The sequence below is a fragment of the Ursus arctos genome, unplaced genomic scaffold, assembly GCF_023065955.2.
Source record: "Ursus arctos isolate Adak ecotype North America unplaced genomic scaffold, UrsArc2.0 scaffold_15, whole genome shotgun sequence".
NCBI lineage: Eukaryota > Metazoa > Chordata > Mammalia > Carnivora > Ursidae > Ursus > Ursus arctos.
Genome location: NW_026622819.1, coordinates 28,362,993 through 28,389,079, shown reverse-complemented (window position 1 = coordinate 28,389,079; position 26,087 = coordinate 28,362,993). Strand labels below are relative to the sequence as shown.

Sequence of the window (26,087 nt, the reverse complement as noted above, 5' to 3'; positions counted from 1 at the left end):
CAGACCAGTGGTTGCCAACAGAAAGGTGAAAGAGAGCTTTTTTGGGGGTGATGGCATTATTCTTACACGCTGTATAGATTTGTCAAAACTCATTGAACTATATACTTAAAAAGGATGCATTTTAGTATATGTAAATTATACCTTATAAACTGATTTAAAAACAAACTCTGCAGATGGTTAGTGAAGTGGAAAATGAATTTGAACTCTCTAGGTGTGTAGGACACAACATATGTGTATTAGGAATTCCAATATATCCATACCAAATTGTGGATAGTAGCTATCTCTGGAGAGAGTGAGTGGAATGTGATTGGTACATAAGAAATTTCAGCTGTATCTGAAATGTTTTATTTTTAAAAAATATTAATTAAATATATCAACAATGTTAATATCAGACAAGGATGAAAAGTCAATACATGAGTGTTTTCATATTATATTCTATATCTTAAAGCATGCGTTAGATATTTCATAATATAAAAGTCCCCAAATCTCCAGTTCTATCACCTGCATCTCCTTGCATTTTACCTTCTGGGGCATGTCCACATTTATGCAGATATTTATATAGTTGAAGCTAGATTGTAGGACTGTTTTTTAAAAAAAAATTTTATTTAAATTCAATTAGCCAACTTATAATACGTCATTAGTTTTTGATGTAATGTTCAATGATTCATTAGTTGCGTATAACACCCAGTGCTCATCCATCACGTGCCCTCCTTAATGCCCATCACCGAGTTACCCATCCCCCCCACCCACCTCCCTTTCCGCAACCCTCAGTTTGTTTCAAACTCAACACTCAAAAAACAAATAATCCAGTCAAAAAATAGGCAGAAGACATGAACAGACACTTCTCCAAAGAAGATATAGAGATGGCCAACAGACACATGAAAAAATGCTCCACATCACTAACCATCAGAGAAATATCAATCAAAACCACAACGAGATACCACCTTACACCAGTCAGAATGGCTAAAATTAACAGGGAACAACAAATGTTGGCGAGGATGTGAAGAAAGGGGAACCCTCTTACACTGTTGGTGGGAATGTTTTGTATCTTTTTGCTTTTTTTTTAGTTGCATGACAGAAGTCATTTTTACTAACTTTTATTTAAAAAATACTGTGGTGGGGGCACCTGGCTGGCTTAGCTGGTTAAGCACTTGACTCTAGGTTTCAGTTCAGGTCATGATCTCAGGGTCATGAGATTGAGCCCTGCATTGGGCTCTGCTCTGGGTGTGGAGCCTGCTTAAGATCTCTCTCTTCCTTCCTCCTTCACCGCCCCCCATGCTCAGTCTCTCTCTCAAAAAAAAAATTAAATTAAGTAAATAAATAAGTAAGTAAGTAAAGTAGCAGAATAGTTATTAAATTTCTGTCTAGGGGCACCTGGGTGGCTCAGTCGTTAAGCATCTGCGTTTGGCCCAGGGCGTGGTCCCAGGGTTCTGGGATCGAGCCCCACATCGGGCTCCCTGCTCCACTGGGAGCCTGCTTCTTCCTCTCCCACTCCCCCTGCTTGTGTTCTCTCTCTTGCTGGCTGTGTCTCTCTCTGTAAAATAAATAAATAAAATCTTTTAAAAAAAAATAAATTTCTGTCTAGAAGTTGGCTTGTTTTGCATGTCAACCAATATGTTCACTTTTGATGATCAGCTTTTTCAGGTAGGAAATTATACTACAAAGTAGGATCAGCATAATATAAATTTTAACTGTTTTACCTAATTTTGTGTTTGGTAGATCCCATTGAAGAAGAAGACGTAAATCTGCTATTTGGTTCAGTGCAAGAAGTACTGAAAGCAGCAGTTATGGCCGATGCAGATATTCTGTCAGAGACATTTCAGCTTCTGGTAAACTCTGCCAAGGACTTCAGTAGGAGACTGTGGGGCTTGGTGCCGGTCGGCTTGTATCTTCCAGCTCCTCCATTATATTGTCCTCAGCCAGCTATTCTTAGTGAAGTAAGCTTAGTGCTTAATCTTTTAATTAATTTAAAGTTGATTAAAATAATCAACTTGATAATAATTATCAAGTTAAGAATGCAAGATCTGAAGACAAACTTCCAAATCCTAGCTTTCCTGTTTATTAATTGTATAATCTTAGGCAATGTACTAAACTGTTTAAGTTACCTTACCTGTAAAATGGAGATGATGATTGTACCTGTAAGAGCATTATTGTGACGATTAAATGAGATATCCTGTAAAAGCTTTTACACATAGTAAGCATTGAATAAATGTTAAAATTATTGCAATAATAAAACAAAATCAAGAGAGAGTTCTCTATATCCAGATTTTTTAGAAAAAGACATTTGTTTAGGGTAACAAATAATGAATGTCAGAATTTAGAAGCCATACATTATTTCAGTCTTTTATTCACCTCATTGTCTGCCTCTTTTGAAAGACTTACGTTATTTTTTTTTTATTTGATAGGCCATTTTTTTTCTCCTGCAATATTCAATTGATAATTCTGTGATAAATAGCAATATGGTGTTCTTCTCAGAAACTTTTACTCTGCTCTTATGACATGACAATTAGTCGGTTTAAGATTTAAAGTATTAATGCAAATTATTTACTTTTAAATTATTTTAACATCTGATTAATATTTTGAAGTGATTCTGGTATTGTTTCTTTACTACTTACTGTTTTAGTATTAGCAACTTCTCTAGGTTTTTTCTTTTTTAAGAGGTTTTTTCCTCCTTATTTGTTATATATAAAGGTTATATTTCGATAGATTGAAATATTTCATTTATTGCTATTTCAAATGTAATATGTTATATGTGGAAGGAACATATAGCCCATTGTTTTTCTCAGTAATTCGTCTTTTCTGTCACATCTGAGTCTTCAGTATATTGGTTTAGAAATTAGGAATAGAATTTAAGGTATTTTTGGAATATGCTACACTGATAATTAGTTTGAGTGGTTATGATCCTTAGTAGTGATTCATTTTATTATTTTTTATTAAAATAATCCTCAATGGTAGGGTTTCTCCTAAATATCACTCTATATCAATTAGAACTCTTTGGGTTGGAAATAATAGAAAACTTGGTCCAAATTGGCTGGCATAATTAAGAAGCCCAGTAATAGGGTAGACTTCTAACTCAGTTCTGTTAGCATAGATTTGAGCTCTTCCTCTCTAGTTTGTTTTCTAAGGTGTTAGCTTCAACTTAAGTCTGGCTCCCTTTGTGGGAGCAGGATGGCCACCAGCAGCTTCTAAGATACTATGTCCATGTCCAGAGGGAGAGGGAAGGGGAGAAAGAAAAACAGAAGTATTTCTCCCTCAGTATTTCTCTCCATCAGGGTACTGAGATTCAGTGTTGGCTAGGGAGAATGCAGAGTTCTGTTTGGCAGTCCATTAGTACCATTGGAGTCAGGAGTGGTAGGCCTTTACTGTTAGAGGGGAAGACTTGGGTTTAGGGTTAATTTAGCCCTTTACATTGTTTGAGATGAGAGAAATATTTCCTTGACACTAGATAATAGCTATAGTTGAAATCTCTGAGGCCATCCCCCAAATTTCCCTTATAAATCTCCAGGAACATTTTCATTGGAGAAACACTATATTTATTTTCACTTTAACCCTTAAAATTTTCATATTACTAGCTACTAAAATCAGTTGTTTTATTTTCAGGAAGATGGTGAAGATCTGCTTTTAAAAGCTGAGAAAGAGAACCGCCAAAAGGTGTCTGGAATCCTTCAACGGGTCCTCTTGCTTTTCCGGGCAGCGCAGTGTTCTTTTCCTGTGGCACAGTGGTACATCTTGCAGTTGAGATGGGCGAGAAAAGTTATGCAGAAGGTCTGAAAATGTCTTAGTCACTTATGTGCTTTGTTAAACTATTTAAATACACTAATATTAATATTTACAGATACTTAGGATCATGACATTTTCCCAAGGAATCCTACCCTAAAATCCATAGATTTCAGGTTTGTTTATAATAAGCAAGGCTGTCATCGCCTTCTACACTGACTTCAGCTGAGCCATAGCTGCATCCTTACCTGGCCTGTTGTCTGTCTCTGTGAAGTGTGGAAATAAATATTATTAGCCCCAAATATCTTTAATTTGGCCCTTGATTTTGATTATATTTAAATGTTGTTGTTTTTAAGTAGGCTCTATGCCCAGCATGGAGCCCAACACGAGACTTGAACTCATGACCCTCAGATCAAGACCTGAGCTGAGATGAAGAGTCGGAAGCTTAACCGACTGAGACACTCAGGCACCCCAGCCCTTGATTATATTTAAAACAAGAATCTACAACTTTTATTAGTAGGAACGTTTAGAGAGACTTTGAGAAGTTACCAAGTTGTTTTTGAAAATTAGACTTTTTTTTTTTAGAAAGAAAGGTTTGTAAAATTTGCTTACAGCTACCATAAAAATATAACATGATATTGTACCCATTCGATATCTTGTCATTCCAAAGTTGTTTTTAAAGCATGTTTACTAAGAAGGGCGAAGAGTTTTCCTGTGTTATTGAAAGATTGGTTTTAATAGTTTCAAGATCTGCTGAGCCTGTTTGTTATAGGAAACTTCATTTAAAAATTGTTTAAGTAAACAGTTTTCTACAATAAAGTTGTAAATTAGAATTGCATAGAAGTTTGATCTTACCTAAAAATCCTGACAGTAATCTCACTTAACCTAGCTTTAACTAACTTAGCTAGCGTTAAGACTGTGTTAAGACTTTAGCGACACAGCTGAAAACATGCCTCCTAGGACTAACAGGCCATAGACAAGAGCCTTTGTGTGTGTGGTCATTGCTACTCTGATTGTCCAGTGCCCCGTGTGACTTACGGCTTATCTTTAAGGCTTGCTGTCAATCCCTAGGCAGTATACAGAAATGACCTGTAAATTCCCTCTAATTCACTATTCCTCAAATTTATCTGATAGTTTTATTGTTAGCCCATGAATTTACTGATCTTGGAAGAGGTACCAAAAATGTGGAGATCCATTCTTACAGAAGTGTATATGATTTATAAGGGATTCTCTGTATTGCTGTATTCTCTACCTCCTTCAAGTAGACTTTATTGGGCATATAGTTTAATTACAAATTTGGTTGTAGTAAATTGATGTTTTCTAATTGGTTGGAATGGTGGAACACTTGTTGCTGCCAAAATTATAAGGTCTTTATTCATAAAAGCAAAAAATCACATTTCTCATGAAGTTGCATACCATAATATGGACTGGTGCTGCAGGAATCCAAACTCTTGACAGGGAGCAGAGATCGGATTACAAAATAGCTCATGCACATGGCTAAGAAGTTTGTGCTGGTTGTTGGCAGGAGGCTTCCCCTGAGCAAGTGATCCAAAAGACAGCAAGGTAGAAGCTACGATGCCTTTGTGATTTACTCCCAGAAATCAATACAAACACTTTGTATTCTGTTAACTAGAAACTAGTTATTTAGTACGAGCTACACTCTAGGTGAGGGAAGTTAGGCTCCACCTTTGAAGGGATGAGTTTTAAAGAATTTGTGCACATATTCTAAAACCACCATACTATTATACCAAAGTTAACAATAATTCCTTATTAAAATTGCCCTGATTTTGAAAATGTCTTTTTTATATAGTAGGTTTTTTGGAATCAAGGTCCAACTGAAGTTCACCCATGTTTGGTTATGAGATTATAGGAAGGACTTTATTATCAAGTCTGACTCATAAGAATCAACAGACTTACCCAGGATCAAACTTATACCAATGATTTCAAGGATAAAACTAAAAGACACAGGTGAAACATGAAATTGCATATATTGCGTCCAGATTTTTTTTGCTGTGGAAGAATGTTATCTGGCCTCTGTTTAACATCACGACACAAAAGAGTATCAGTTACTGAACATCTCCTTTTTATATCTCTTTAATTATGTAGCTCGTGTGACATTGCCACTGAGCCATACTCCATAAATCCATGCATCCTACATTTATGTATAATAACCAGCCTAGCTAGGCTCTTTACATCTAGTAAATATTCATTTGTTTGACAAGAAGTCTGTCATTAGCATGCTTACAAGGGGATTTGATGAGATCATGTCTTTATGGAAGTGAATAGAAGAGGGAGAAAGTACATTACAAACCTGCTGCTAATCCTTTCGTTTTCAGGTTTATGTCTCTTAGATTCCTTTTCTTTTATTCTGTAGCAGTTTCCTTTCATTACTTTTCTTGATTTGTAGAGAAACACGGTGATTTGTTCTGTACCGTATTCTGCATGTGTTTGATAGTTTATCCATTTAGTGTCATTTAACTTATTCCTCTTTCCTTTTATTTCCCCCCTAAACTAGTAATTACTCTATACTCATTGAGGTACAGAGGCTTGATCAAGTTCTTAGAAATGGGCCCTTCATAAATGGTATGGTATACTTCCCCGTTCCATCATACCATGTGACACATAAGACTTTTTATCTCACTTTTAGTGATGGTGACATGGATTCATGAGTTTGGGTTGTTTTTACTCACTTACATTCTCCATCAGCCCAGCAACTTTTTACCTAATTGAACATTTATTGATGATCCTTGCTGGAGTCATTACTTTATTAGGAGTTGCCAAATGGTGACTTTCTAATTCTGTCACTTAAGTTTTTTAAAAGTTATATAGGTAGATAGAACTTTTGTCATATTTATTTTTAGGTACTTCACATAGTTTTATTTTGGATGAGAGATACTTAAATATCTTTTTTCTTTATTATGCCTTTGGGGAAAGTCAGGACAAATAGCAGTCAATTCTTTGTATACAGGCAAAACTGAGTAACGAAAAAAATTTGATTGAAACCTTTTTTCTTTTGTGACCTAGCCTAAGGGAATTTCTTTTTCCTTTTTTTTTTTTTTTTTAGATTTTATTTATTCACTTATTTATCAGGGAGAGAGTGCACAAGCAAGGGGAGTGGCAGGCGGAGGGCGAAGTAGGCTCCCAGCTGAGCAAGGAGCCCGATGATGCTGGACTTGATCCCAAGACCCCAGGATCATGAACTGAGCTGAAGGCAGAGGCTTAACCAACTGAGCCACCCAGGCATCCCTAGCCTAGTGAATTTCTTGAATTAAATCTGTGAGCTAAGTTTCTGAAAGTACGGCTTATTTCAGGGATATTTTCTTACGTTGTATAGGAACCATGCTGTGTTTTCCATGCTGTATGGTTTATCTTACCTGCCTTGTTTGTTCCTTTGTAACTTCATTAAAAATAGATTTTTAGATGACTAATAATGAACATATTCTATCATTCTTTCAGATTCGAATGAAAGGGTCCCTTCCTTCATTGAGTCCTTTCCCTCAGTCATTACTTAATTACTGTAAAGGAGGTGTAGCATTCTTTCGACCTGGAGCAACTGGAGACCACAAGCTTGATGAAGTTTCCATTAAAGCCATAGGTTTGTCCAAAATGAACTTATTGCTTAGAAATTAGGCCTAAATATTAATAATGATGTAATATTAATAATGATATAATGATGTAACAATTGATTTGGGGAAATTTCTAAACAATGGAATACTATATTGGCAATGAAAAGACACTATGTGTATGTTACCACCATGGAAAGATGTCCAGGATACATTAAATGAAAAAAAAACCTAGTTTCAACACAGCATACGTAGTATGATTATATGTATCTTTGTGTACTTTTATTGCTTTTAATTAAAAAATTATTTAATAGTGGAAAGTATGTTTCTAGTATTGAAAATTTTAAACTTAGTTGCCTATCGGAAGGGATTTTCCAAATAAATTAACTGTACAGTATTAAGTGGAGCCGTGTGTATTGGTTTTGAACATTATCTACAATATACTATGAAGCTTAAAACAAGTAAACGACTAGTGAATAGAGTAAGTTATTTACTTTAAAAATGTTTTCAATATTTTTATGCAATTGCCCATGCATGAAATATTCTAAAATAATGTGCATAAAAATTCTGAAAGGGTTTTCATGACTTTTATATAAGGTATTGGCAATGAACATATGCTTCTTTTATAATCAACAAAAAAAAAGACATTTATTCTGGAAAAAATGAGCAGTGGTGAAGTTGTTATTATACGAATGTACATACTCATCCACTTTTTTGTATTTGTATTTCCGATTTAGGTTGCTTCAGAGAACTTTGTGCTTTGTGTTGGATGCTACATATTCGTGATAAGTTATCCTATAGTTGCAGGCAATATCAGAAAGCAAGAGAAAATGTGGAGGGAAGAAAGGTATTTACCTGCACAAGAATTAGGGAAATGAGCAAACATTACTTGGGAAATTATTGCTTGATTGAAGATTTTACTGTTTATAACAAACTTTCTTTTGAACTCATCCTGATCTATCCTTTTGAAAAGGAAATGTATTTCTCAATATCCTTTTAGGACCTCGAAATGGAGTTCGATCCTTGTATGGTTGAGCATTGTCTCAGTGCAGTGGAGTGGGCGTACAGAATGCTGCCTTTCTCTCGGTTTTCTAATATTGAAGAACTTATTCAGGATCTAATTTTGAGCCTTATTGGAGAACTGCCACCAATCAGAAAGGTAATGTGAGTGTAGGTGAAAACAAACTAAATGAAAATCGGAGACTTTAAAGGATTTTTGCTTTATTTTAATTAAGAATGATGTTGCTCATAAAACTCATTTTTTAAATTTTACTCAAGGTAGCAGAAATCTTTGTGAAAGCATTTCCCAATCCTGAGGACATAAGGGTTCCTTTAAGAGAAAAATATCAGTCTCTTCAGCAGAGACTCAGACACTGTGTTGTGAAAGGTAAGTGTCATTTCTTAGATGTCTGATAGATGAGTTATGGAAGATTCTCTTTTTCTTTTGAAAGCATGTAATTTCTAGTGCTTATGTTTTTATGCTTTTCTCCTTTCTTTGAAGGTAGTATGAGAAGGCAGAAATAAGCACTGCTCCATTACTTTAATGGACCTTCTCTAACTTCTGCAATTCTGCCTTAAAATGTGGACCACAGCTTTCTAAAAAATACTGAAGAAAGCATATTCTGTAAGAATGTAGAAATAAATCTTAATCATCAGTTGGATTCCGTGTTTCAGGAGGGACTGGAATCGGGTCCCCCTTTGTTTTGAGTTGAAACAGTTTAATTTACTCTAAGGCCTTTTGCTTTTTCCTTTATAGGTCCCCAAACTGAGGAAATGATGTCTGTTATTATGCATTCTATTCATAAAGTGAGAGTGAAAGCCCTAAAACGTGTGCAGAGAAATATAGGTTCTTTTGAGATGAATATCTGGGAACCAGTTGAAGAAGAAAAACCAGCTGAGGTTCCAGGTTTTGATAGGTTTTCCCTAGGAACTAGTTTGAGCAGGAGCACACTCACCGAACTGGGGAATGCTCTAGTCCACAGTGATGCAGATGCAGCAGACACCTCGGAAGCATTGTCAGTTGAAGAAAAAAGTAGGATACATGTCTATCAAAGGTACAGTTGAGATCTCTTAATAGCAAGCATTCACTTCCTTTGGAAGAAAAATATTCAGTATGTTCATGCAACAGAGGAGCTGATTTTTTGTCCCTCACTGATTGCTCTGTTAACAATATGAATGATAAGTGCTACCCTCCCTGACTCACAAGGATGTTAGGAGTGTAAAATGAAACTGTACACTTGAAAATTCATTGAAAATATTGAGATATCAAATAATTTTGCTACCTCATCTTATAAAATCAGGTAAGTAGATGAAATTCTTGAGTTCAGTGGGGGGCTTTTAGTTTAGGTTTTTGTTTTTTGTTTTTTAAGATTTTATTTACTAGAGAGAGAGAGCACGAGCAGGGGCAGAGGGAGAGGGAGATACAGGCTCCCAGCTGAGCAGGGAGCCCCATGTGGGGCTCAATCCCAGGACCCTGGGATCATGACCTGAGCCGAAGGCAGGCGCTTAACCACCTGAGCCACCCAGACGCTCCATTTTAGTTTTTTTTAGTAATCTTTAGATTTACATAATTTAGGATTATTGGGTTAGCTATATTATTTTTAAGGGTTTCCAGGAAAATGAAATTGCACATTCATATCTGAAACTTGTCTTTTAATTGTTGAGAAATTCTTATCATTTAAACTTCTATTACTCTAGCTAAATTTTTTTTCTTTATAATTCCATTATCGGCCATGTAGTTTATTCTTTTCATGACTGAAAGACTATATAATCAACCATAATCTCGTTTAAATGAAATAATTTTATCTACTTCAAACATAAACATCTGCTTAAACCATACCTAATAGTATTATAAATGGTGTGCTTGTTTCACCAAACAATTTTGGTGTTAGCACAGGAATACACTGGAGGCTGCTTATTGTGCCTTCTTAAGAAGAAGAGATATAGCGCCTTCAACCAGTTGCCTCAACGCGAATTGAACCCTTTATTTCTTTTATTGAGGGAACTGAGAATCTGTGTTCTTACCTAAGGACTATGTTGAAAGGAAACAGATTTAAAAGTAATTATGATTGGCAGTTAAAGGGTTTGCCTAGCAGGTGTAATAGCAGCAGAATACTTAGAAAAAATTCCCGACTTTTGTGTAGTAGAGTTTTGAGGGCAGTCCTGGTTTTTGCACATTGTACAGGGAAAGCCAAAATGGGCAGATGCAAAAAATAAGAAACCATAAATTAAGATGTATATTGGTGGCTTGTGATTTTTATTGATTTTATGTTCCTAAATTCTGACCTATCAGTGGACCTTTCTTTTTTCCAGAAAAAAATTCATGTTTTTTGAAGTGAAATTTTTTTTTTTAAGATTTTATTTATTTATTTGATAGAGAGACAGCCAGCGAGAGAGGGAACACAAGCTGGGGGAGTGGGAGAGGAAGAAGCAGGCTCCCAGCAGAGGAGCCTGATGTGGGGCTTGATCCCAGAACGCTGGGATCACGCCCTGAGCTGAAGGCAGACGCTTGACGACTGCACTACCCAGGCACCCCTGAAGTGAAATTTCTGGGAACACATTTCAGTCTTTTTATTTTTAAAAAAGTATTTTATTTATTTATTTGACAGAGTGAGAGAGTGAGTGAACACAGCAGGGGGAGAAGCAGGCAGTGGGAGAAGGAGAAGCAGACTTCCCCACTGAGCAAGGACTCGATCTCAGGACTCTGGGATCATGACCTGAGCTGAAAGCAGACCCTTAACCAACTGAGCCACCCAGGTGCCCTCATTTCAGTCTTTTTTAACACAAAGTTCCGTGTTTTGGTATTAATGTGTTATATTTTTTGAATCAGAATGTTCAGGTCTAGTAAACAGTAGAGACCATTTAGTCTAACCCCCTCATTTGAAAGGCATTGAGGCATTAAAAAAAAGATGTATGATTCAATCAGTGGAGAGAATTTTTGTTATCAATTCTTACATCTGTTTTAGTGATTGAATCTTTGTCTTTTTCAATTTTGTTTTGCTAGAAATGTCCCAAATCACATGGAATTAACATTGATTGATAAGTCCAATGAAAAAAAGAAGATATGTAATCAGAAAGAAAATCTTGAAAGAAAAGATCATGAAAAGTTATTACAAAATGCACTTCCTGTAATAGGTGTTTGGGAATTTGAACGTGATGATGATGAATATATTAAGTTTCTTGATCTCTTCTTGAGTTATGTTCTTGAAAGAGACCTACGTGATTCCAAGGATTCTGGCATTCCATTTCTAACCAGTTTTTCTGGACATCTTAGAGAACACGAACTTAATTCTTTGCTTTTTGATGTACATACAACATTAAAACGACGTCAGGGCAAAACCAAAAGCCAGAATGTGTTTAGAGCTGGCTCCTGCTTTGTTGCTTCTGAGTCATATGAGTCTGAAAAATCAGAAAACCAAGCACCTTCAGCTTCAGTACTGGTTAATCAAGGAATCAGGCCATTTTTAGAGAACCCTTTGAATGAAGTCGATAAAAAGGAAGGGACAAGTGGATTGTTCGGTTTAAAACAAAAGTCAATTTACAGAATACAAGATGACAATTCAGAGAAACCTATAATCCAGAGATTGTCAAACCATTTTTTTTGGACTCCCAAGTCCAATAAAACTAGAAGATGTATTTTTAAAGCAATTCAGTGCAATGATATTAACCCTCAAGAAGATCTTCCTCTAGCACTAAATAACACATTTGACAGTATAAGAAGGCTGCTGGAATGGATGATACGGTGGTCTAATAAAAGACTGCTCTGTGATCCTGGTCTCACTGGGTTATCCTGTGAGCATAGTCCCATCATTCGTGTAAAGACCTCTACGGCTGCCATTCTTACATCATTGTGGCTTTTGGAACAACCATATTTTGCTACATGTAAGGCAAAAAATGCCATTTTTAAGGTAAGTACTTGAATTCTTTATTATATACAAATGAGAATTCTCATTGTAGATTAAATCTGTTTTTGTATCTCCATCTATGAAAGAGTCACCAAGTAACAAAGTTAATGACAGTGTTGATTATAATCTACATAATCAAATTTTTTTTCTTCAAGTGATTCCTTTAATTCTCAAAAGTAATTAATTAGGATAAAAGTGTTTTCATAGAGGCTTTGAGGCTTTGAGGTTTTATGTGTGTTCATAAAAAAGAAAAAGGAGTAGGAAAAAGGAGATAATTTTAAGTGATACTATGAGTGGTATTACATTTTTTTGAAGTGTCATGTTGGTTCAGATGAAGGGCTAGGCCTCTATACAGTTTTTATTACTGGTGTCTCATCAGATGCATTAGGGGGTCATTTTTCTTATAGTCCTGACTAGAATTCAGAGAACCAAACCTAGAAAGGCAGATGAGTATCAGTAGAGAAGTTAGTGCTTATTAGCTATTTTTTCTTTTCTCTACCCAGTGGCAACTAGCAGGCTGCTTTTTAAACCTGTTTGCAAGAACAAATATTTTTACATAAATATCTTTTGATTAAATGGTTGCTGTTGCACTCAAAAAAAAAACACTGCGGAGATGAACTTTTTGGAAAACCGGTTTAGGTATGGTAAAGTAGTCGGAAATGGACTTTTTTAATATTTGGAGAATACTAATAGTTTCTATTTTTTTTCTGTTTTTTTATCAGCTTTACTGAGGTATAACTGAAAAATTTTGAGATATTTGAGATATTAAAAAACTTGAGATATACAATGTGATGATTTAATAGACATACACATAGTGAAAGAATTCCCCTCATCTAGTTAACACATTCAACACCTCACATACTTTTTTTTTTTTTTTCTGGTGAGACATTTAAGTTCTACTCTCTTAGCAAATTTCAGTTCTGTAATGCAGTGTCGTGAGCTATAGTTACCATATTACATTAGCTTCTTGGACCTTATTTACTTTATAACTGAAAGTTTGTATAGGCATACCTAGTTTTATTGCACTTTGCTGTATTGTACATTGCAGATACTGCATTTTATACAAATTGAAGCCTCAGGACAACCCTGCATTGAGCAAATCTGTCTGTACCATATGCTAATAGCATTTGCTTGCCTCGTGTCTCTGTCACATTTTGACAATTATTGCAATACCTTAAACTTTTTCATTGTCCTTATATTTGTTATGTTGATTTATGACCAGTAATCTTTGATGTTACTATTATAATTCCTTTGGGGCACCACGAACCATGCCCATATTAGGTGATGAACTTCATCAATGAATGAATGTGTTTTGACTCTACCAGCAACTGGCTCTTCCCCCATCTCGCTCCCTCTCCTTGGGTCTCCATATTCCCTGAGACACAACAGTATTGAAATTAGGCCACTTAATAACCCCATAAGGGCCCCTAAGTGTTCAAGTGAAAGAATCACATGTCTCTCATTTTAAGTCAAAAGCCAGAAATGATTAAGCTTAATGAAGAAAGCATATTGAAATCTGAGATAGGCCAAAAGTTAGACTTCTTGCAACAAACTGTTAGCCAAGTTGTGAATGTTAGCCAAGTTGTGAATGCAAAGGAAAAGTTCTTGAAGGAAATTAAAAGTGCTAGTCCAGTGAACACATGAATAATTACATGAAACAGCCTTATTGCTGATATGGAGAAAGTTTTAGTGGTCTGGATGGAAGATCAGAGCAGCCACAACATTCCGTTAAGCCGAAGCCTAGTCCAGAGCAAGGCCCTGACTCTTCAATTCCATGAAGGCTGAGAGAGGTGAGGAAACTGCAGAAGAAAAATTTGAAGCTAAGCAGGGGTTGCTTCCTGAGGTTTAAAGAAAGAAGCCATCTTCAAAACATAAAAGTGCAAGGTGAAGTAGCAAGTGCTGATACAGAAGCTTCTGCAAGTGCTCCAAAAGATCTAGCTGGAATAATTAATGAAGGTGGTTACACTAAACAACAGATTTTCATTGTAGACAAGATAGCCTTATACTGGAAGAAGATGCCATCTAGGACTTTAATAGCTAGAGAGGAAAAGTCAATGTCTGGATTCAAAGAACAGGCTGACTGTCCCACAGGTTCCATTGTACTGCTCTGTTCGGTAGCATACAAGCAGAGGCAGCTGCTGAGGGCAGTTAACTGGACCCCAGCTTTTTGCTGAGCTTTACCCTAAACTCCAAGCCCCTGTGCGTTTGTGCAACTACCCTTCTTGGATAAACTGGCACCAGCCAGAGCGCAGCAAGACCCTCCCACAGGGGATCAGTGTGGGTCCATGGCCTGCCTGGTCTGTAAAATTTGGAGTTTTGAAACCCAGCTGTCATGCCTGAGATAAAACAGGAACACTGCATTGTCATATAGGCAGACGGCTCAGACACAGGCAGGGTGAAGGTAGGGATCTGACAGAAGCCTGGGACACAGGAGGGGAGATTGTTTGCTCTTCTCTGAGGGCTTCCTGAACAGCGGTGGGCATGAACTCCCCTCCCTGGGGACAAGAGAGCAAACTGATGTCATTTCCTCCCCCCCCCCCCCAATCTGCACAGACAGACTTCAGTGAGCAGCATGGCACCCCACAGTGGAGGCTTGAGCCACTTACACCAAGCCCCACCCCTCTGCACTCTGCAGGTGCTTCTGAACCAGGGCAAGTGTGCTTGAGAGTCAGAGCAGCAGCAGCCCCTCACCTCACTCCCCTCCCCAGCCCCCGCCCCACCAGAAGATCATCACAGACCCCCGGCATGCCTCAAGCCTACTGACCGTAGAGTGCTGCAAAGCTTAAGCTCTGGGGGAAATAGGATCCATCTCTTCCTTCCTTCCTTCCTTCCTTCCTTCCTTCCTTCCTTCCTTCCTTCCTGAGAGAGCACATGGAGGGAGGGGCAGAGGGGAGAGAGAGGGAGAGAGATCTCAAGCACTCCATGCTGAATGTGGAGCCTGACATGGGGCTCAATCTCCTAACCCTGAGATCATGAACCTAGCTGAAATCTGAGTCAGATGCTTAACTGACTGAGCTACCCAGGCGTCCAGGACCTAGCCTCTTTTAAGCAGACCAAAACTCACCTATTTAAAACTCACCACACACTGGACAAAGTCCAAATACTCCCCATTGCAGGAAAGGAGAAACTCTGCAGAGGACTGACTTGAGGGGAAGAGCAGCCAAAACATAACAACAGAGTGCACACAGCATACACCAGAAACACTTGGTGAAGCACAAGGCCTTGGATGGTATAGAACTTCTTCTTAATATAGCCATTACTCTCAGGAGCAGGAAACATAACTGGCTTTCATAACACTCAGAAGACAGAGACCTAGACAAAATGCCAAGATGGAGGAATTCATCCCAAAAGAAAGAAGAAGAGGTCACTGCCAGGGATCTAATCAAAACAGAAGTAATATTTCTGAACCAGAATTTAAAACAACAATCATAACACTAGCTGGGCTTGAGAAAAGCATAGAAGACACCAGCGAGTCCTTTACTGCAGAGATAAAAAACAAAAACTAGTCAGGCCAAAATAAAAAATGCTATAACCCGATGCAGAATTGACTGGATGTAATAACCACAAGAATGGCAGAAGCAGAGGAATGAATAAGTGATGTAGAAAATAAAATTATGGAAAATAATGAAGCTGAAAAGAAGAGAAAAAGAAAGATTGGATCATGAACGTAGACTTAGGGAACTCAGCAACTCCATAAAGTGTAATAATATCTGTGTCAAAGGAGTCCCAGAAGGAGAAGAGAGAAAAAGGGGCAGAAGGTTTGTTTGAACAAATTATAGGTGAAAGCTTCCCTAATCTGGGGGAAGGAAACAGACATCCAAATCCAGGAAGCACAGAGAACTCCCCTCAAAATCAGCAAAAACAGGCCAACACCAAGAGATAGTAAAATTTGCAAAATAGATAAGGAAAGAATCCTGAAAGCAACAAGGGAAAAGAAAACCCTAACATACAAGGGAAGACAAATAAGGTTGGCAGGTCTCTCCACTGAAACCTGGCAGGCCAGAAGGGAGTGGCATGATATATTAAACGTGCTGAATGGGGAAACTATGCAGCCAAGAATACTCTATCTGGCAAGGCTGTCATTCAGAATAGAAGGAGAGATAAAGAGTTTCCCAGACAAACAAAAACTAAAGGAGTCCGTGATCGCTAAACAAGCCCTGCAAGAAATATTAAAGGGGACTCTTTGAGTGGGAAAGAAAGACCAAAAGTAACAAAGACCAGAAAGGAACAGAGACAATCTACAGGAACAGTGACTTTACGAGTGATACAATGGCACTAAATTCATATCTATCAGTAATCACTCTGAATGTAAATGGACTAAATGGTCCAATCAAAAGACATAGGGTAAAAACAAAAACAAGACCCATCTATATGCTACCTACACGAGACTCATTTTAGACCTAAAGACACCTGCAGATTGAAAGTGAGGGGATAGAGAACCATTTATTATGCTAATGGATGTCAAAAGAAAGCTGCAGTAGCCATACTTATATCAGAATAACTGTATTTGTGTGTGTGTAGAGTGAAACTTTCTTTTTTAAACAAATTCAATTAGTCGACATCTGGGCAAAGTCGACATAGTACATTGTTAGTTTTTGATACAATGTTCAATGATTCATTAGTTGTGTATAACACCCAGTGCTCATCACATCTTATGCCCCCCCTTAATGCCCATCAGACAAACTACATTTTAAAGAAAAGACTGTAACAAGAAATGAAAATGGGCTCTATATCACAATAAAGGGGTTTATCCAACAAGAAGATCTAATAATTGTAAATATTTATTCCCCCAACTTGGGAGCACCCAGATATATAAATCAATTAGTAACAACATAAACAAACTCATGGATAACAATACAGTAATAGTAGGGGACTTTAACACCCCACTTATAGCAATGGACAGATCATCTATACAGAAAATCAACAAGGAATCAAGGGCTTTGAATGACACCCTGGACCAGATGTACTAAACAGATCCACTTGAGACACTACATTCTAAAGCAGCAGATTCTTTTTGAGTGCACATGGAACATTTGCCAGATTAGATCACATACTGGGTCACAAATCAGGCCTCAATAAGGACAAAAAGATTGAGATCATACCATGCATATTTTCAGACCACAATACTATGAAACTTAAAGTCAACCACACACACACACACACACACAAATTGAAAGACCACAAATACATGGAGGTTAAAGGATATCCTATTGAAGAATGAATGGGTTAACCAGAAAATTAAAGAAATACAAAAAATATACGGAAGCAAATGAAAATGAAAACATGATGGTCCAAAACCTTTGGGATGCAGCAAAAATGGTCATAAGAGGTAAATACATCGTGATACAGACCTACCTCAAAAATCAGGAAAAGTCTCAAATACACAACCTAACCTTACATCTAAAGGAGCTAGAAAAGGAACAGCAAATGAAGCCTAAAGCCAGCAAGAGAAGCGTAATAATAAAGCTAGGAGCAGAAATAAATGATAGAGAAGCATACAAGCAAACAAAAAACCAGAACAGATCAATGAAACTAGGAGCTGGTTCTTTAAAGAATTAACAAAATTGATAAGCCCCTAGCCAGACTTATCAAAACTAAAAGAGAAAGGACCCAAATAAATGGTATCATGAATAAAAGAGAGATCACAACCAACACCATAGAAACACAAACAATTAGAAGTGAATATTATGAGCAATTATATGCAAACAAATTAGGCATTCTGGAAGAAATGGATACATTCCTAGAAATGTATAAACTACAGAAACAGGAAGAAATAGAAAATTTGAACAGACCCATAACCAGCAAAGAAATTGAATCAGTAATCAAAAATCTCTCAACAGGGGCACCTGGGTGGCTCAGTCAGTTAAGTGTCAGACTCTTGACTTCAGCTCAGGTCATGATCTCAGGGTTGTGAGATTGAGCCCTGCGATGGGCTCTGTACTGGGTGTGGAGCCTGCTTAAGATTCTCTTCCTCTCTTTCCCTTTGCTCCTCCCCGGTCCTCTCAAATAAATAAATTAATAAATAAAATATTTAAAAAAAATCTCCCAACAAGCAAAAGTCCAGGGCCACATGGCTTCCCAGGGGAATTCTACCAAACATATATAGAAGAGTTAATACCTATTCTAATCAAAGTGTTCCAAAAAATAGAAATGGAAGGAAAACTTCCAAACTCATTCTATGAGACCAGCATTACCTTGATTCCAAAACTAAAGATCTCACTAAAAAGGGAGAATTACAAGCCAATATCCCTGATGAACACTGATGCAGAAATTCTCAACAAGATACTAGCAAATCGAATTCAATAGTACATTAAAAGAATTATTTACCATGGTCAAGTGGGATTTATTCCTGGGATGCAGGGGTGGTTCAGTATTCACAAATCAATCAACATGAAACACCGGATTAATAAAAGAAAGGATAAGAACCATATGATCCTCTCAATAGATGCAGAAAAAGCATTTGATGAAGTATAGCACCCATTCTTTTTTTTTCTTAGAAAAATTTTTAAAGATTTATGTATTTTAGAGAGACAGCACCAGTGCAGAGAGGAGCAGAGGCAGAGGGATAGAATCTCAAGCAGACTTCCTGCTGTGCGTAGAGCCCGATGAGTGGCTTGATCCCACAATCCTGAGATCACCACCTGGTGGTACACACACACACACACACACACACACACACACACACACACACTGGAATATTACTCAGCCATCAAAAAGAATGAAATCTTGAATTTTCAATGACATGGATCAGAACTAGAGTGTATTATTCTACAAAGTAAGTCAGAGAAAGACAAGTACCATATGATTTCACTCATATGTTTAAGAAACAAAACATGAATATAGGGGAAGGGGGAAAAAAGAGGGAGGCAAACCATAAGAGACTCTTAACTATAGAGAACAAACTGAGGGTTGCTGGAGGGGAGGTGGGCAGGGGATGGGCTAAATAAGTGATGGGTATTAAGGAGGGCACTTGTTGTGATGAACACTTGGTGTTGTATGTAAGTGATGAATCACTAAATTGTACTCCTGAAACCAGTATTACACTATATGTTAACTAACTAGAATTTAAGTAAAAACTTAAAAAAAAAAAAAAACATGATTGATCAAATAAGAAAATAGGGGCACCTGGGTGGCTCAGTCAGTTGAGTGTCTGATTCTTGATTTTGGCTTGGGTTATGATCTCAGGGTCATGAGATCAAGCCCCGTGTTGGGCTTTGCTGTCTGTGTGGAGTCTCCTATAGATCCTCTCTCTCTCTCCCACCACTCCTCCCCCGACTTGCATTATCAATCAATCAATCAAATCTTAAAAAAAAAAAAAAAGGAAAAAGGACAGGCTGACTCTCGTTAGTGGCTAATGCTGGCAATGTCTTTAAATTGAAGTCAGTGCTAATTTACCATTCTGAAAACCCTAAGGCCCTTAAGAATTATGCTAAATCTACTCTGTTTATGCTCCATAAACGGAACAACAAAGCCTGGATGTCAGCTCATCTGTTTACAAAGTGGTTTAGTGAATATTTTAAGCCCACTCTTGAGACCCTTACTCAGAAAAAAAAAAAAAAATCCTTTTAAAAGATTACCGCTCATTGACAATCCACCTGGCCATCCAAAAACTCTGATGGAGATGTACCATGAAATTCATGTTTTCATGCCTGGTAACAACTGTATCTATCCTGTAGCCCATGGATAGGAGTAATTTTGACTTTCAAGTCTTACATTGAAGAAAGTCTTACATTTCATAAGTCTATACCTACCATAGTGATTACTCTCATGGATCTGGGCAAAGTAAATTGAAAACCTCCTGGAAAGGATTCACCATTCTAGTTGCCATTAAGAACATTCAGGATTCATGGGAAGAGGTCAAAATATCATTATTAACAGGAGTTGGGAAGAAGCTGGTTTTAACCCTTGTGGATGACTTTGAGGGGTTCAAGACTTCAGGGGGGCGGGTAACTGGAAATGTGGTAGAAATAGCAAGAGAACTTGAATTAGAAGTAGAAGCTGAAGATGTGACTGAATTGCTGCCATCTCGTGATAGAAATTTCACAAATGAGGGGTTGCTTCTTAGGGATGAGCAAAGAAAGTGGTTTCTACGGATGGAATCTGCTCCTAGTGAAGATGCTGTGAAGATTGTTGAAATGCTGACAAAGGGCAGAGGGAGAAGCAGACTTCCCTCTGAGCAGGGAGCCCAAAGCGGGGCTTGATCCCAGGACCCCAGGATCATGACCTGAGCTGAAGGCAGATGCTGAACTGACTGAGCTACCGAGGCACCTCAAATCTTTTTGAGTTGATTTTTGTAAATGGTGTAAGATAGGGGTCCAGTTTCATTTTTTGCATGTGGCTATCCAGTCTTTCCAGAACCATTTGCTGAAGAGACTATCCTTTTCTCGTTGAATATTCTTGGCTCCTTTTCCAAATTAATTGACCATAGACGCATGAGTTTATTTCTTGGTTCTCTGTTAATGTTCCACTGATATATATGTCTGTTTTTATGCCAATACTGTTCTGTTTTGATTATTACAGTTTTGTAATATAGTTTGTAATCAGGAAGCATGATACCTCTAGCTTTGTTATTCTTTCTTAAGATTTCTTTGGCTATTTGGAATCTTTTGTAGCTCCATATAAATTTTAGGATTATGTGTTCTTTTTTTGTGTAATGTACCATTGGAGTTTTGATATGGATTGCACTGAATCTCTAGATTGCTTTGGGTAGTATGGATATTTTAACAACATAAATTCTCGTAATCCATGAGCACAAAATATGTTTCCATTTATTTGTGATCTTTAGAAATGTCTTACTGTTTTCAGTGTAAAGGTCTTTCACCTCCTTGGTTACATTTATTCCTACGTATTTTATTTTTTGATGCAATTGTAAATGAGATTTGTTTCTTAAGTTTTCTTTCCAATAATTTGTTGTTTGTGTATCTAAATGCATCTGATTTTGTATATTGATTTTGCATCCTGCAATTCATTTATTCTAACCTTTGTTTTTTGGTGGACTCTTTAGGACTGTATATAATATCATGCTATCATCTGCAGATAGGGACAGTTTTACTTCTTCCTTTCTGTTTTGGATGCCTTTTTTTTTTTTTTTTTTTTTCTTCCCTCTTGCCTAATTGCTTGTTCTGGCTAGGACTTCTAGTACTATGTCAAATAAAAGTGGTGAGGTTGGGCATCCTTGTCTTGATCCTGATCTTAGAGGAGAAGCTTTTGGATTTTTTGTTTTTGTTTTGTTTTTGTTTTTTTGCTGTTGAATTTATTAGCTGTAGGCTTCTCATGTATGGTCTTTAGAATGTTGAGACACATTTCTGTTGTACCCAGTTTGTTGACAGTTTTTTAAATCATGAATGTATGTTGAATTTTGTTAAATTCTTTTTCTGCATATATTGAAATGATCATATGATTTTAATCTTTCATTTTGTTGAGATATATCAGATTGACTCATTTGCAAATGTTGAACCATCTTTGCATCCCTGGAATAATCCCACGTGATCATGGTATATGATCCTTTTAATGTACTATTGAATTCAGTTTGCTGATATTTTGTTGAGTATTTTTACATCTTTTGTTCCCTGAAGATGGTGGCCTATACTTTTCTTATAGTGTCCTTGTCTAGCTTTGGTATAAGGCTAATGGTAGCCTTGTAAAATGAGTTTGGGAGCATTCTCTCTCTTCGGTTTATTAGAAGGGTTTGGGAAAGATTGGCATTAATTCTTTAAATGTTGGGTAGAGTTTGCCAGTGAAGCCATCTGGCTCTGGGGTTTTCTCCTTTGGAAGGTTGTGATTACTGATTCAGTCTCTCTACTCATTATTGATCTGTTTACATTTTCTATTTTTCATAATTCAGTCTTACTAGACTGTATGTTTCTAGGAATTTATCCAGTTCTTCTAAGTTGTCTGATTTCTTGGCTTGTAATTGCTTATAGTGGTCTCTTATGATTACTAGTGTTTGTGTACTATCTGGTTGTAGTGTCTCTTCTTTCATTTCTAAATTTGTTTGAGTCATGTCTTTTTTTTCTTCTTCTTTTTGAGTCTGGCTAAAGGCTTGCCTATTTTGTTTATTTTTTCCAAAATCCAGCTCTTATTTTCTTTGATCTTTTCTCTTGTCTTTTTAGTCTATATATCATTTATTTCTGCTCTGATCTTTATTTCCTTTCTTCTACTAATGTTGGATTTAGTTCTTATTTCCTAGTTCCATCAGGTATAAAGTTAGGTTGTTTGAGATCTTTCTTTTTTCTTTTAATTAATTAATTTTTGAGGGGGGGGCAGAGGGAGAGGGAGGAGAGAAGCGCATTCCCTCCTGAGTGTGGAGCCTGACATGGGGCTTGATCTCACAAACTTGAGATCATGACCTGAACTGAAATCAAGAGTTGGACACTTAACCATTTGAGCCACCCAGGCACCCCTAGATCTTTCTTTTTTCTTAATGCAGACATTTATTGCTGTGAACTTCCCTCTTAAGACTGCTTTTGCTGAGCCTCACAAGTTTTGGTATGTTGTGTTTTCATTTTCCTTTGTTTCAAGATATTTTTTTTTACTTCCTTTTTTATTTCACCTTTGAGTCATTCGTTCTTCAGGAGCATGTTTAATCTTGCATATTTGTGATTTGCACAGTTTTCTTCTTGTAATTGATTTCTAGTTTCATATCGATGTTGGGAAAATGCTCAATATGATTTTAATCTTAAATTTATTAAGACTTGTTTTTATGGCCTAACATATAATCTCTCCTGGAGAATGTTCCATATGCCCTTGGGAAGGATGTGTATGTTGCTGCTATTAGATAGAATGTTTTGTAAGTGTCTGTTAGGTCCATCTGACCTATCATGTGGTATTGAACTCCTCTACTGTTGTTGTATTGCTGTCTATTTCTCTCTTCATTTCTGTTAATATTTGCTCTGAATATTTAGTTGCTTCTATATTGGCTGTATACATATTTACTAATGTTAAATGTTTTTGATGGATTGACCCCTTTATCATTATATAATGTCTTTCTTTATCTCTTGTTACATTCTTTGGCTTAAATTCTGTTTTGTCTGATATAAGTATAACTACTCCTGTTTTCCTTTCATTTCCATTTGCATGGGATATTTTTCCATCTCTTCACTTTCAGTTTCTGTGTGTCCTTAATGCTTAAGGGACTCTCTTATAAGCAGTGGCTAGTTGAGTCTTTTTTTTTCCATCCATACAACAACTCCCTGTCTTTTTTTTCTTTTTCCTTGTCAGTGAGAAATTTTTCAGAAGGATGCAGGAAAATCTTGTGAAATCTATTTGAGGAAATACAGCTGGTCATTATGGCAACTGGAAAGTTACCAGTGAGCTCTTCTTCTTACCGCCTTATTTTGGGGAACACTTTACCTGTCATTTCTTCTTCTCTTTGCAAGAATATTCCATTCTCTATGTAAACTCTCTTCCTTTTTTAGACCCTTTTTCTGCTCCTCTAGACCTTTGCAAGTTTCACTCAGATGTGGCTACTTGTGATCCTAACTCCATAGAGCCTTATGGTTCCAAGGCCAGTGCGGCTCGGCTGTATTTTCCATGCCATTCATATTTTTAAGAAAGACTGATTGGCTCAGCTTAGATCAGGTGGCCATCCAACCTGATCAGCTCTGGTAGTAGTGCAAGGTCAAACAGAATAAAGAAAGTTCCTCAGACCTAAGCCAGGACTGTTAGGAGAACTCTCCCTGTCTTTTGATTGGATAATTTAGTCCATTTTTAATTTTAATTTTAATTTACTTATTTATATTTATTTATCCTTTTAAGATTTATTTATTTTTATTTATCCTTTTAAGATTCATTCGTTCATTTTAGAGGGGGAGAGCATGCAGCGGGGAGGGACAGAGAGAGAGAGGGAAAGAGAGAATCTCAAGCAGACTCCCCAGTGAGCATGGGGCCTGACATGGGTCTTGATCTCCCAACCTTGAGATCATGCCTGAGCCAAAATCAAGAATCAGACACTTAACTGACTGAGTTACCCAGATGCCCCTCCTCCATTTATCTTTAAATTAATTATTGATAGGTATGGACTTAATATTGCAATTTTCTTGATTTTTTTCAGGGTTTTTTTTTTAAGTTCTTTCTCTTTTCTCCTCTGTTATTGGATTACTTTCTGTAATGATATACTTTTTCTTCTTTTTTTTTTTATGTATATTGTAGGTTTTTGTTTTGTAGTTATCATGAAGCTTACATAAAACATGCTGTATTTATAATACTCTATTTTAAGGTGGTAACAACTTAACTTTTAATACCTACAAAATCTCTATGTTTTTACACTCCCTTTCCTCCCACATTTTTATGTTTGTGAAGTAAAAATTTGCATCTTTTTACATTGTGTATCTATTAGCAAATTATTATAGTTACTTTTAATTCTTCTTTTAATCTTCATACTAGAGTTGTGTATTACCCACCACCATTATAACACTAGAGTATTCTGAATTTAACTATATATTTACCTTTACCAGTGGGTTTTATACTTTCACATATTTTCTTGTTACCCATTAGTTTTCTTGTTTCAGCTTGAAGAACTCCCTTTAACATTTCTTGTAAGGCTGGTATAGTGGTCATGAACGCTTTCAGTTTTTGACTGCCTGGGAAAATCTTTCTCTCTCCTTCAGTTCTGAAGGACAACTTTGCTGGGTAGAGTATTCTTGGTTAACAGTTATTTTTCCCCCCAGCACTTTGAGTATGTCATTCCCACTCCCCTTGGCCTGCAAAGTTTCTACTGAAAACGCTGATAACATTAAGGGGCTTCCTTATATGTAACAAGGTTTTTTTTTTTTTTTTTTTTTTTTTGCCATTTTTAAGATTCTTTATTTGTCTTTAACTTTTGACAATTTAATTATAATGTGCTTCAGTGTAGGTCTTTTTGGGTTTGTATTATTTAGAACCCTGTGGGCTTCCTGGATCTGAATGTCTGTTTCTTTCCTCAGATTTAAGAAGTTTTCAGTTATTATTTCTCAGAATAAGCTTTCTGCTCCTTTCTCTTTTGCCTCCCTCTGGGACCACTAGAATGCATATAATTGTCTACTTTATGGTGTCCCATAAGTCCGTTAAGTTATCTTCACTCTTTTACATTTTTTTTCCTTTTTGCTCCTCAGATTGGATGAATTCCAGTGCCCTGCCATCAAATTTTCCGATCCTTTCTTCCACTTGATCCAGTCTGCTTTTAAACCTCTTCATTGAATTTTTTGTTTCAATTATCATGTTCTTTAGCTCTGTAATTTCTGTTTGTTACTTTTTTGTGTTTTCTCTTTGTTGAAATTCTCACTTTGTTCATGCATCACTTAAATGTTCACTTTGTTCATCACCTGACTTCCATGACCGTGATTTTCTCTGTCAGGATATATCATTGTTTCCATTTCATTAAGATCTGTTTCTAGAGATTTATCTTGTTCATTTGTTTGGAACATATTCCTGTTTCTTCATTTTACTTGACATTCTGTGTTGGTTTCTGTGCATTAGATAAAGCAGCCACATCTCCCAGGTTGGATAGAGTGGTCTCGTGTAGGAGATGAACATCATCAATCCCCTGAGCTTTTGGTTAGCCCTGAAATCTTTGGATGGTCTAAGTCTTCTTCTTTGTTCTTAGTGGTTCCCAGTAGCTGGGGGTATGCCAAGACCTATATCAGTGTCCCAAAGGTGTAGGTCACATTTAGCATGTAGGTGCACAGTGATTGGAAGCTGGACTCCGAGGCAGCATGTGACGAAGTATGTCGGTAAGCCCTTTCTGGGGAGAAACTGGAAGATGGGCATTTTTGCTCACTCTCTGTGAAGTAGGCTCAGGTGTATAACTACAGGGGGGTGTTCCTCCAGTCATTAAGAACTGCTTCTTTGTTTGCTACATTCCTGTGGGACTCATAAATGCAAGTTCAGTTAGCTGTCAGAGACACGTGATTTGGGGACCTGTCCT

At 36.9% G+C, this 26,087-nt stretch overlaps 1 protein-coding gene across 16 annotated transcripts in view; it reads left to right on the top strand.

Moving 5' to 3' along the window:
* CPLANE1 (ciliogenesis and planar polarity effector complex subunit 1) overlaps positions 1-26,087 on the top strand; it is a 136,112-nt gene that overhangs the window by 40,528 nt on the left and 69,497 nt on the right. For all 16 annotated transcript variants that reach the window (XR_007191161.2, XM_026506834.4, XM_026506832.4 and 13 more), the window contains 8 exons: positions 1,720-1,937; positions 3,601-3,765; positions 7,174-7,312; positions 8,018-8,127; positions 8,281-8,439; positions 8,559-8,667; positions 9,037-9,334; positions 11,284-12,187. Coding sequence is in view for 15 of the 16 variants with exons in the window: in XM_026506834.4 (XP_026362619.3) it covers positions 1,720-1,937; positions 3,601-3,765; positions 7,174-7,312; positions 8,018-8,127; positions 8,281-8,439; positions 8,559-8,667; positions 9,037-9,334; positions 11,284-12,187 (2,102 nt within the window). In the remaining variant the exon portion in view is untranslated. The remainder of the gene's footprint in view (positions 1-1,719; positions 1,938-3,600; positions 3,766-7,173; positions 7,313-8,017; positions 8,128-8,280; positions 8,440-8,558; positions 8,668-9,036; positions 9,335-11,283; positions 12,188-26,087) is intronic.